Consider the following 12,026-nt stretch of genomic DNA (forward strand, 5'->3'; position numbering starts at 1 on the left):
AAAGGAAACACTTTTAGGCGGTAGGTGAATTCACTTGGCATGAAAACCACAAGCCATCAAACTTGTGATCTCACTTTATGATCAGTTCTAATTGCACTTGCACTTAATCAATAATAAAATCATCAATATTTCAAAATCAGATCAATACCCAGTGCAGGGAGAGGCTTTCTCTCCACAGGACATTAGATGGTTTCAGTCCTAATAGAATCCCTCATTAACAGAGAGGATCCATAGAAGAAAGTCCCTCATAACCTAAAGTGGGGCAATCTAATGCACTTGGATGCCACAGTCCGATCCCTGGCTCCCCAGGACACATGTTGAAGTGACCTTGAGCAAGACACTGTACCCCAACTTAGTGGCTCCCGGTGAGTCTTGGCCAGCTGCATAGCAGCTCCTACATCGGTGTGTGTGATTGTGAATAAGAAGCAGTATAAAGCGCTTTGAGGGCCATTAGGGAGAAAAGTGCAAATCATTTACCATTTACTTGTGGTCTGATAATGCCAAAGAAAACTAGCTTCACTAGTTCATGATAATGTTGATTCTCCACAATGGTAAAAAAAAGGCACATAACACATTACCTGTTCTACTACAGCACACGTTTCCCTGTGTCATAACAAACGCTGTGGGTGGATACAACAGCTCTCGTAAGGACTGGGACATGTACGCAACAAACAGGCGATCAAAGTTATTCCAGCTATTCTTGTGACGCATAAACCCTTTTGAACTGTGAGATTATCAACAAAATCAAAGAGAGGGAGGGAGAAAACAGGCTTGTCAAAAAGCATGTGATGGAGAAATTAATTCTTTCTTTGCATATTAGACACTTACACCTCCCTCAATCCCTCAACCCTCCATCTGACAAATCCAATTAGCAGGACATGAACATTATGGTTCTTTATACACACCACAACCAAGATCTTGGCAGGGGCAATGGGTAGGATAGGCACCAGGGACATAAGCCAGACAGACACGGAGCGCTGGCATGGAGGGTCTCCACTTGGCCTGTAAGCTGGCTCCAGCTGGAAGACCCAGTTCCTTGACAGGTTGGCAGTGCTAACTACTCATCCACCCTCTGGTCTATCACTGCTTCTCATCTGTTTTCCAATATCACTGCTCTCTATGTTCACGTGCCACTTCTATCCCTGCCTTCCTCTAAAGCCTTCAACCGTTTTAACTCAGCATCTGATATAACCAACTCTGGTTCAAATTGAAACTATTTTGTAATAATTTCGTTGGCCAAAGGAAAGAAAGAAGTCGTGGTGACACCACTACTTTATTTGAACACATAGGTAGTCAAGGCTTAATTATAAGTGCAAATCCCTGCAGTTCTCTGATGATTACAATATCCACAAGTAAAGAAGTATATTTGGATATATCGACTATAAATCTTGGGAATTCATGAGCCATAAACACTTGGTTAGATGGAAAAGAGAGTTGTTGTAAAGGAAAAACAACTGTTCTGATCAAAAACAAACCAAATTGCAATTTGGAAAACTAGCATCTCAGACCCCATCACCATGACCCAACGTAATCACAGAGTAAGTCAGATAAAGCAAAACTTTTTTCTCTGAGCAGCCTATAGAAAACATCGTGTGGTGGTGTCTGGCAGGCTGTCAGCTTGCATCTTGGCCCATGACAGCGTAGAGATTTGCATTTGACTCAAAGGACGCCTGAAACATCAAAGCCTCTTTGAAGCAACACTTGATGCTGCACAATGGGACAGGTGAAGAAAAGCAACGCTCTGAACTACTGTACCCAGAATGCACCACATCTCCTAAAATTGGGACACATCAATGCCACCAAACAACAAAATCTCATGATGTACTTTAACAAAAGTGGAACAAAGGTTATTTCTCTACATCATTTCGCTCAGATATTTTTGTATTTCCGCTCTGACGACTTTTGTATAATATGTGTAAACACTGGAGACAGATGATGGTGACAGTCAAAGAAAGGAGTTTAAATAAAATATGACTGGCTAAATAAAGCGGCGCAGGAATCTCCAGCATATAATTCAGAAAGTGATATGTAATTACTGTCAACACTGAAAGTCTACCTCACTTATATAAACTTTTCTTTTACATTTTTACAGTTTATACCGTTATTTAAGTTTAAAGTGAAGCTTACAGCACACATACCGTGTCTGCTAATCATCTTTCCTCATCTATCCTATATACTCTAACAACTCTATACTTTAGATTGTACATTTCAATCATCTAAAGATAAATTGGAAAACGTGGGAACAGACATAGTGTTCTCCAACAGACATTGTGCACCGTCACTGAAACTTTCTGGTATTGCAGATAAAAATAATATTGAGAACATCTCCAAGTTTAAGTGTAAAGCAAGTTTTGAAACTGAATGTTGGCATTTTACTTTGACACAACCACTATTCCCAAGTGACTCATTATCTATGTTCTGCATGTCAAAACTGCGTGTGATCTATTTGACATGGGAGGACTGCTCATGCACAAACTTTTCCCAATGTTGTTAATACCACAGCTTGCCCCGAGCATCCACCCAGTACCTGAATGCACCTCACCATGGCAGACTCCTGCCATCACACTGACACATCATGCATGTGCACATCCTGTATTGTCTAATTGTCCATGTTGCCTACCCTGAAGACCTAGTCCAGTCTAACAGCTACTCACAAATACCCACACAGAGCCACACAAACTTGGGGTAATCTCACTTCTTGCCAGAAATAACTATCCTAATGATACCTGCTGGTTGCTGTTGTAAAGTTTAAATGTTTGTGTGTATGAAAGCTATAACAGCAGCTCAGATTACCATCATGTCAGCCTCTGATTGACCTTGAAGTGAAATCATCCAAACATGCCAATCTGAACTTCCACTGTTACACGAAACACTAGGCGGTTAAATTCTGAATAAACTTTGTAGTCTCTCTATAAATCAACCCCTGACTGTAGAAAGACATTGAGTAGCAACATTTCATCATTCATTTTCAAACTGATATTAAATGTGACAATATGAGCTTTCACAACCTTTACTCACCAATTTCTGCAACACAACACACACACACACACACACACACACACACACACACACACACACACACACACACACACACACACACACACACACAAACACCCTCTAAGTCTGACTCTACCTCTGTGTCTCTGCCTGAATGTTTTACTCTCCACTGAGGCTTTCATGTAGAAAACTATTCTACATGTCATAGCAATCAAACCAGGCTCCTGAGCAATTACTTCTGATCACAGCCCAGTTGGCCTGGACAATGTTTATCTGTGTTGGCATGAGAAATCATCAGGCAAACCTAAGACAGCCGAGAGGGAAGGGATTTCTTTTTCATGTAGTTATATGCCTTTGCCGGCATATACGCGTCCCCAAAGACATCTTCACGATGGCTCAATGCTCATTTTAATTAACACATAAGCGTGTTGATGTTAATTAAAAAGCAGGCAGATGATTCCCCATCAGAAATATAAAGATCACACAGAGGGGAAAGCTTTGTATCCGAGCACAGAGAAAGATGCAGTAACTACTCAGATGAGATTTCCTGACGCCCTCTTAACTCATGTGCATTACAAGTGGGTGCATCAAACCAATTGGTGTTACTTATTTTAAGGGAAAAATGCTAATTTGCTGAAATCTGAGAGAATGTGTTTAAAGCCAAAAAAAACAAAACACAAAAACAACTGCCGGATCCAAACAATGATAATATCTGCAATACCCACAGGATGTGCAGTAAGCTAATGGTTTAATGTGCTGCAGTCAGCTGCAGTGCTACTTACTTCATGGGCTTGAACAGGGCTTGTCCATAGTTCTGGAACGTCATGATCAACTTCAGCTGGGTGCCTCCTGATTTCATGGCTGGAACGAAAACAATTGAGAAGTGAGACCATTGTCTAAACAACTTAAATCATAAATCCACACATGCAGTGGTGTTTGAAAGTTTATGAACCCTTTATATTTCTGCATAAATATAGTATGATGAACACTTGAACACTACTTTCTCCTCACTCTCAGTCTGTCCTCTCTGTCTAAAATGTGTACAATGTTGAAGTGAGTGTCCTTTGTCCTTTAGATGTAGCTGAACTGCTGATTCTGGTCTTGAGGTGTTGCTCCTCTTGTGCTGGACCAACTATTGGTGTAAAGGTTCTTTAGGTAGTTGCAGAGCTTATAACACTCTTCACTGCATTGAACTGTGTACACTATATTACTTTTTTCTTGTCTTCTGCTGTCTGGTCTATTGAGAAGGTAAGTCTGTCTGTGTTAGTGGAGAAAACAAGTAGGTGGTTTTATCCAACTCTCCTTTTTTAGTTTGCTTAGCCGTGTAAGAAATTACAATGTTTTTCCATTGTCTCAGCTCTGTCCATAAATATTTCTGCTAGATCTGGATATTGTCTTGGTAAAGGTCCACTTTGGACATTCACAGGCCTTTGTCATCCTTCTACTTAGCTTCAAAGGACTTTGGGATGTTTTCCACCCTGTGGAACAGAATCCCTGTGACTCTGCTGTGTATTGGTAATTGTATTGGTTCAAATGATGGTACCGTCACTCTCACGTCGATGTTTCACAACATAACATGTATCATTCCATCTAAAAACTTTTGCACAGCACATTCTTCCTTTTATCTAGGATCTAGAGTAGCGGCTTCCTCTTTGCAACCCTGCTGTGTGTATTGTTCAGTCTCCTCCTGATCGTGAACGCACGAACACTGATTAGTTACTGCATGAGAGGCCATTATTTTTCTATGTGTTTTCCATGGGATTCCAAGACTTTTTGTGTGATCTTTGTTGGTCGACCAATCCTGGGTGGGGTTACAATGTTGTTGAAAGGGAACATGATCTGCTGACAGTTGATTGGTGGAGTCTATACTCATCAGACAGACATTCTTTTATAACAATTTCCCACAGTCCAAAGACATGCATGTTAGGTTACTTGGTAAATTGCTCATATGTGAGTGTGAATAATTGTCTGTCTGTATATGTCTCCCTAAGATATACTACTGACCTGTCGAGGGTACACTGCCTCTCACCCAATGATAGATGGGATAAGCTCCGGGCCCCATGACCCTAAACAGGACTGGCATTTATAGATAAAGGATGGATGGGTTTCCTTTATCTAGTTTTAAGATGTGCATAAAACTTTTATTACATTTAAAGTAATATTTTTGCAAAAAAAAAAAGACAATTTTAAAAGGGTTTACAAGACGTTCAAACACCACTCTACCTACAGATACATACATGCACACGAATACACTCACACATATGCACATCTGTTCTACTATTTGCCAATTTGGAGAAAGTAATTTTGCATGACTACATAATTGCTCTGTCACATCTGCTGACCAATTTGCCAGACACTTTACATTCAAAGTGCATTTGTTGCAGTTAGGAGCTGGGTGTGACTGAAAAGGTGGCATGAAAAGCTTCTGCTGACAACTAATATATTACTACTTGTGGGTTTGCTGAATGGATGAACGTTAGAATGGAGTGTCCTTGCAGCATGCTTGTATTTGTAGAATTTGAGACTGAGAAAGATGAAATTGAGATAATATTTGAGATAGATGAAAAAAAAACCCACACTGAATGAGTGGAAGTGGTTCTTTTCCAATTAAAACTACAATCTATCACAGTCATCAGTGTTTAGGAGCTTTTGTATGAACGGGTGAATGAGACAGAACATTGTAAAGCTCTTTTTCCAGTAGGGTAGATAAGTGCTATACGGACCATTTACAGTTCAACATGTTATAAATGTACAATTTCTCTTTTATTACCTAATGTGTGTTGAGACATGAAATAACTCAATAAAACTTTTCTGAACAAAATGTGTCCAGTCCATGTGTGTACACACGCTCCATAACAGTCCCGATTCTGACCAGATGATTCTCTGTAAGCCTCTATGAACTGTACACACTGACAGTGATTTCTTGTGCTTGTTGCTTCCCACAAACTGACCTCTCGCAGCAGAGAAGAAGAACCAGGAGAAGAGACGTGTCTCTGACTATCAGTCATGTCTACAGTTTCTCCTAGACGCTGACGGAGATTTACTTCGAGCTTCCTGCCTTTCTCTGATTCAAATAAAGGGGCCGCCAGGCCTTTCTAAATGTCTTGTATTTATGTCATAATAGGCAGGCTTTTGGGGGATTTGCCCATTTATTACAGCACATTAACTCGATCATATTACACAACACAGCTCTTCTGTCTAACCCCAATATCAACATAAGCCCCCTGTATTGGCCCAACTTACTGATTTGCTGGCTGAACTCTACATCCTGTGCAGAGCTTCTCTTTTGTGTTTATTGACTCCTTTGCTGTTTGTCTTAAAGCTTGCACTGTTCTCAATCTCTTTCTCGCTCTCTTTTATGTTTCTATATGTCATCCTTTTAGTCGTATTCTCTCTGTTATTCTCTGTCTGTCTCACTTCATCTTACTCACCACTGGCAAGCTTCCCCATTTACTGTGACTCATTTTCAAAAGCTGGATTTTACATACACTGTTGCACAAAACCCTACATATAACCTCAGGTCAGCAGCTTTTCTTTACAACTGAGAATAGATACTGAGTGTAATCAAAGCCAAAGCAGCAGGCCTACATGTGCCAGATATACTGAAGCCAGGTCAAGTGCACAGAGCCCCAGAGAAATCTTTAAACTTTGAACAGCTATATAACAAGAGCAAAACCTCTGAGAGATTGCAGATGACTGAACTATGTTTTAATGCTGTGCCCTTGAACCCATAAGTCACAATCCTTGAGGAACGGACCTCAATTCACTGTTCAGGCCTGGCCGTTTTTTAAAATTTTGTTTCTAATCAAAAACTACAAAAGGTAATCCCCCAGCAAAGCTCGGCTGATTGTTTCTCTGGATTGTATCTGTGCTGACATGCGATCAAACATGACTTGAACAACAGTGAACTCCCACAAGACATTTTCCTTTTGATTCTCCCAAAGGCCATCTGTCTCGGTGTCTGTGAGCGAATGTATGTGTTTCTGTTGATCAAACCATCTATCTTGTGCTCTGTTCCTCCAAGCATCCACAACTGAATCAATGTCTCTGTCTGTGTTTCAACACATTCAGATTCTCTGGTCTTTGAGAAAGCTCCAGGCCTCACCCACCACCCTTAGATTCCCCTCCCATCCTATGATGATAAATCCAACGCTCTCTCTCTCACCTATATGCCACCTCACGGTACTGTGCGTATGATTTATGAGTCCAGCTGACGACTGAACAAAAGGCCACAGCCTGCTCCAACAGGGAGACAGACACAGAGAAGAGAAGAGAGGGAGGGAGGCCGAGAAAGAAACAGTGGGGAGCAATATTGCGGAGAAAATGCTGAACAGGGAAAGTTTCTAATACTGTCTCTGTTTTGTTATTTTAGCGAGACAGATAAGTGGTAAGTGTGGGCACCAATTACAGGGCACAAAAGCTGTAATACACGCTTCCAGGCAGACGTGCTGCACTGAGGTTTCTTTTCTGCAGACAGACGGTGTTTTTTTACAGGTGTGTCTGGGCAAAGATTGATGGTTTATACGCTATGAACAGAGGGGACGGAAAAACACACAAACTATTAAAGTGCACAGGTTAGTATGCATGATTGCAAAGCTGTCTGTCAGAGATGCAGGGACTAATAATAATGGCACACCAGAGAAAGCTTCAAGAAGAAATACAATGTTGATCGCACCCTGATGCACAAAGGAATAATAATAACCAACATACTAAACACCGTGAAAATGAATATCATAACTATTTTAGTTAGTATTGTGGTCATGAATATCAATCACATCATGCCTAGTATTTTCACAAGGTTCACAACACAATGAGCAATTACGGCAACAATGAAGCGCATTTGTTGTGTATCATTAAAAAAAATTATTAGAAAAGATGTGGACAACAGTAAAAATCAGCCTTACAACAGAGCTGCTGTTTAGAAGGACACAAAAACGTCTTGGTGCTCCAATTCACTCATTTCTCACAAAAAATTTGCAGAAAAGATTTCTGGAAAGTGAAAGAACTGGAAGTGGCGTTTAGATATTCAGACTTGGTAGAAGAACATTCTTCTCAAATGTTAACTTTTTCTGAGACCTTTAGTAGTTCTATGAAGTAATTTTAGGCCTGTTTTTTTTCCCTTTTCTACCTATCTGACTCTCCGTTCCTGCTTTCGATTTAGCAGCACAGTGCATGTTTTTATTCAAAGGTTTCTGCTGGTTGGGTTAAATACTTAATGGCTATTAAAAGTAATCACAATTTCTAGAGAAAATGTGCAGTATTGAAACCGTTTAAGTCATTTTGCAGCCATAACACGTCTTTAGCAATGCTTGCCTATACTCACATTCTCATTTACCAACACGCTCCCCATACCTGTTCTACATAATTTGTCAGTATCTATATCAAGTCCCTGAGGGGAAAGTTAGCTGAACACAGATTTATAAAGTCGCACACATAAGCAGAAATGTAGATAAAGGGCCAGATGTGGATGGTTGTAGCCTCCTTCCCACACATTGTTGTACACGTTACCAGTTCTTTAAAAGCAGTAACAGATGAACATTTATGACAATAAACATGAAAATAAAAGACATTTTCATTGGCAGTATGTTGTTGCGCTATGTTAGAGCCAAATGACACATCATGTCAATATCATGTGACAACAAATTATAAACATAGACCCGAAACAGACACACATGTACACACAAACTGTACAGGTACCATACATCACCTAACACTCAACACACACATTGGTAACAAAGCTCTTCCCGTCTGACTCACCCACACTGGTGATCTTCTGTGTGACCAGGTCCTTCAGTAGGGCATCCAGTACGGGACTGTGTCTGGAGTACAACTCGTAGCGATTGATCCCAATGTGGAAACGCAGCCAGTTGGGATAAGATTCTGCCGTCACCTCTCCTGTTGGAGAGAACTCCTCCTCCTCTTCGTTCCCTGCCTCATTGTGCCTGAAAAGTAAAGACAGAAGAGAGGAGATTGCACTGGAAGTTGTGAACCAAGAAGATTCTGATTATATTTAGCCTATGTAATAGATGGTTACAGTGTGCGCTGCAGTTACTGTACCAAAATGATTGATGCCAAATGAAGCGGCACATTACAAACCACCTTTATAACCCATGATTTTGTCGTTACCAATATATAGTTCAATAGCAGCAATTAAAAATACATTCAGAAATTTGTGTGCACATAACACAGCTTGACAATAGGAGACATGGGTGGATACAGTAAATGGATAAGAGGACATTATTCTGGAGGCAGAGAAGACACAGAAACTGACAGGATCTTGGCACTAAAACATAAAAGCTGGACATATAAGACAATGAGTAAATATGCAGGATTATGCATGTTAATGTACATTCTTTGTAGTGCAAATACATGACACCTGCTTCTTTCTAAAGCGATTGCTCTCATAATCATATTACAGAGTGAAATACATTAAAAGCAATCTGAGTGTTCAGTGTCCCACTTCTAACAATTTCATTGGATTCCCATCAGCTTACCATCCCTGGTTCTCTGCTGATCTGGGATAAAACCTGATGTCAGTGTTGACGTTAAACAAAGTGTCATCGTCCGTGAGGGGCGGAAGGTCAACTTTGTATAAAGGATGCTCAAACAGAGCAGCCAGCCGAGAGACACCGTGGATAGGGAAGGTCCGACCCCCACTTGCATCTCCGATGAGGGGCTTGTGGTCCTCCCCCTTCCCCGCAGACGGTCTCATCCGCCCGACGGCCTCTGCTCTGTCCCCGGTTGCTGTGAGCTTCTCCAGAGAATGCGATGTGAGGTTGGAGCTCGGTTCGTTGCTGAAATCCTGCAGGATCCTCAGCGTGTGCTTGTTAGGCCAGCCCGCTTCGGCCGCCGATCTGGCGCGCTGCTTCCCCCAGTCCTGCGACTCCCCGCCCGGGTGGTGAGCGCACTGACAGCCGCCGTCCGCGCTGTCCGCTCCCGTCGCCCGCTTCTCTAGTTTTGGTAACAAGTCTATCATGATGTGCATGGTACACGCTACCAGAAACACCATGAGGATGAGCACTCTGAATTTCCGAAACAAAATCATCTTTATCATGTCTTTTTTGCACAGAATAAGCTTTTAGGCACCGCGCACCTTACGGCACCGACACTGATGTCTAACAGTATTATGGGATGACCAAGCGGCGATTTTGGTTGAAAGATTTACTAATATTGCGCACATAATGCGTATCCGCCTATGTTAAGAACTCCATGATATGCCCGGCTTTTTATTTTTGCAATAGTCCCAGATCTCCTTTCCCAGACAGGTGGATCGAGCGACCCATTGTGAGCACCGGGCACTTTACTGGCAGCGCCTCAAAAAGTGCTCTTCATTCATCCCGCTGTTGAGTAGGACAGTAGGCTACGGTAGACCTAATAAATCGTGAAGAGGAAACAGGAGGAGGGGGGGGGGGGGTCTTTTTTAAAAGCACTGATATTCTTCCTCAAACCTGCTTCCTTGTGTTGCTGCCAGGAGGGAGTGAGATGTCAAATGTGTAATAAGTGTCTTCTGGTGAAACAAGTAAAAGAGATTGATATAGTCCATAAAACAGAGCCTTCCTGGCGTTTAAGGTTTCTGATTTAAAAAAAAAAAGGAATTAAAACGAAAATCCCCTGACAATAACAGGTGATCCGCTGCAAGATGCTTGGATGCTGTCCGACTTCTTGACAAGAGCTCCTCTTGTCTGCAAGCCACGCTGAAGTCAAATCTGAGGCTGGCTGGCAGGTGCAGGGATCCTGTGTGTCATTTGTCCTCTTAACACCGCCTTGTCTTCCTTCCAAGTGTTCATCCAGGGTGGGTGTGTTAAATATTATGATCGAAGCCCTCTGAGCCCAGCCTCGGTGGCGTCACGAGGAAGAGACTGGCTGCGTGCGCGCGCACACACACACAAGTAGAAGTAGCGACACGAAAGGCGAGGAGAAGCTGTGGACTGAAACCCTGTGAGGCTGCATCTCTGCTGAGCGCAGCCAGAGGGCGCCGGCACAGCTGAATGCTGCACTGTAAAAGTATCAAAGCCGAGGGACGATGTGCATGAGTGTCTACTGTAAGCCAGTCGGGAAAGCGCACGGCAAGCCCGGAGGGTTCTCACTGTGGGGTCTGGGAGCCTTGGTGGGTCCTCGAACACGAGGCAGTGGGTCACCAGCAACATGCGAAACACAAAAATCCTCTGTTATGTTCATTAGGTTTACCATTAGAGAGGACTGTACAAACAAATCCACATGGAAAAGCAGCAACTCCTGGGTTCAACAATTAAGCTGTTAAGATCATGATTAATTTGTGAATTAACTAATTAAAAAAAATGTAATATATGTTGAGCACTGGTTGCTGTGTCTTTTTAGAACAACCTGACAGGAAGCTAAGTCTCACAACAGAGCCCAAGCTCCCAGGAAAACAGGCCTGGGATTAGTAGCTGTTCCTGTACTTCTTTAGTTGCTACATGAAAACAATTTGTTAAAATGATAACGACAGAACAGGGATGAAATCCACACTGGTCCATGGCATTCACCAGACAGTAGCTGGATATAATAGCCACACCACAATCATTCATGCATATGTAGTGGTTAATGCACTAATGTGCACACATACAAGTACATGGTTACAGGAAATAGCTGCAGGAAACTACTTGGTGGCATATGGTGTAAACCCTCTTCTGTACATCATCATTCCTAATATGTGTATATTTTAAAAGTTTAGCTTAGCTCTACCTGTATGATTAAACTTTTTTAAAATTTGGATCTTAACACCTTTAAAAACCTGAACAATTAAACTTGAATCATAAGGTCTTTCATCAGGTTATTCATCGTCCACCTTATTAATCCTCTTAATGGATTTTGCGCTTGGAATCCAACTACCTGCTTTCTCAGAGGCATTTCTTTCCCTATTTGCCGATAAAGTGAAATGCACCTTTCATTTAAACTGCAGGGGCACAAAACACTCACAGCAATTACTGAAGCCGCAACTTAAAGCCCGGCTGGGCTAGATTTTTCTGAGACTTCACAGGAGTAAAGGAGTAACTTGGAGTTCATTCAAG

At 41.8% G+C, this 12,026-nt stretch overlaps 1 protein-coding gene across 1 annotated transcript in view; it reads right to left on the reverse strand.

The window, feature by feature from the left end:
• Positions 1–10,878, reverse strand: part of fam20ca (FAM20C golgi associated secretory pathway kinase a) — a 35,262-nt gene extending 24,384 nt beyond the window's left edge. The window contains exons 1-3 of the mRNA XM_067478458.1: positions 9,492–10,878; positions 8,755–8,939; positions 3,780–3,858 (exon numbers count right to left, since the gene is read on the reverse strand). Coding sequence (XP_067334559.1) covers positions 3,780–3,858; positions 8,755–8,939; positions 9,492–10,051 — 824 coding nt within the window. The 5' untranslated portion in view covers positions 10,052–10,878. The remainder of the gene's footprint in view (positions 1–3,779; positions 3,859–8,754; positions 8,940–9,491) is intronic.
• Positions 10,879–12,026: the final 1,148 nt, after the last annotated feature.

The sequence above is a fragment of the Channa argus genome, chromosome 15 (assembly GCF_033026475.1).
Source record: "Channa argus isolate prfri chromosome 15, Channa argus male v1.0, whole genome shotgun sequence".
In the NCBI taxonomy this organism is placed as follows: domain Eukaryota; kingdom Metazoa; phylum Chordata; class Actinopteri; order Anabantiformes; family Channidae; genus Channa; species Channa argus.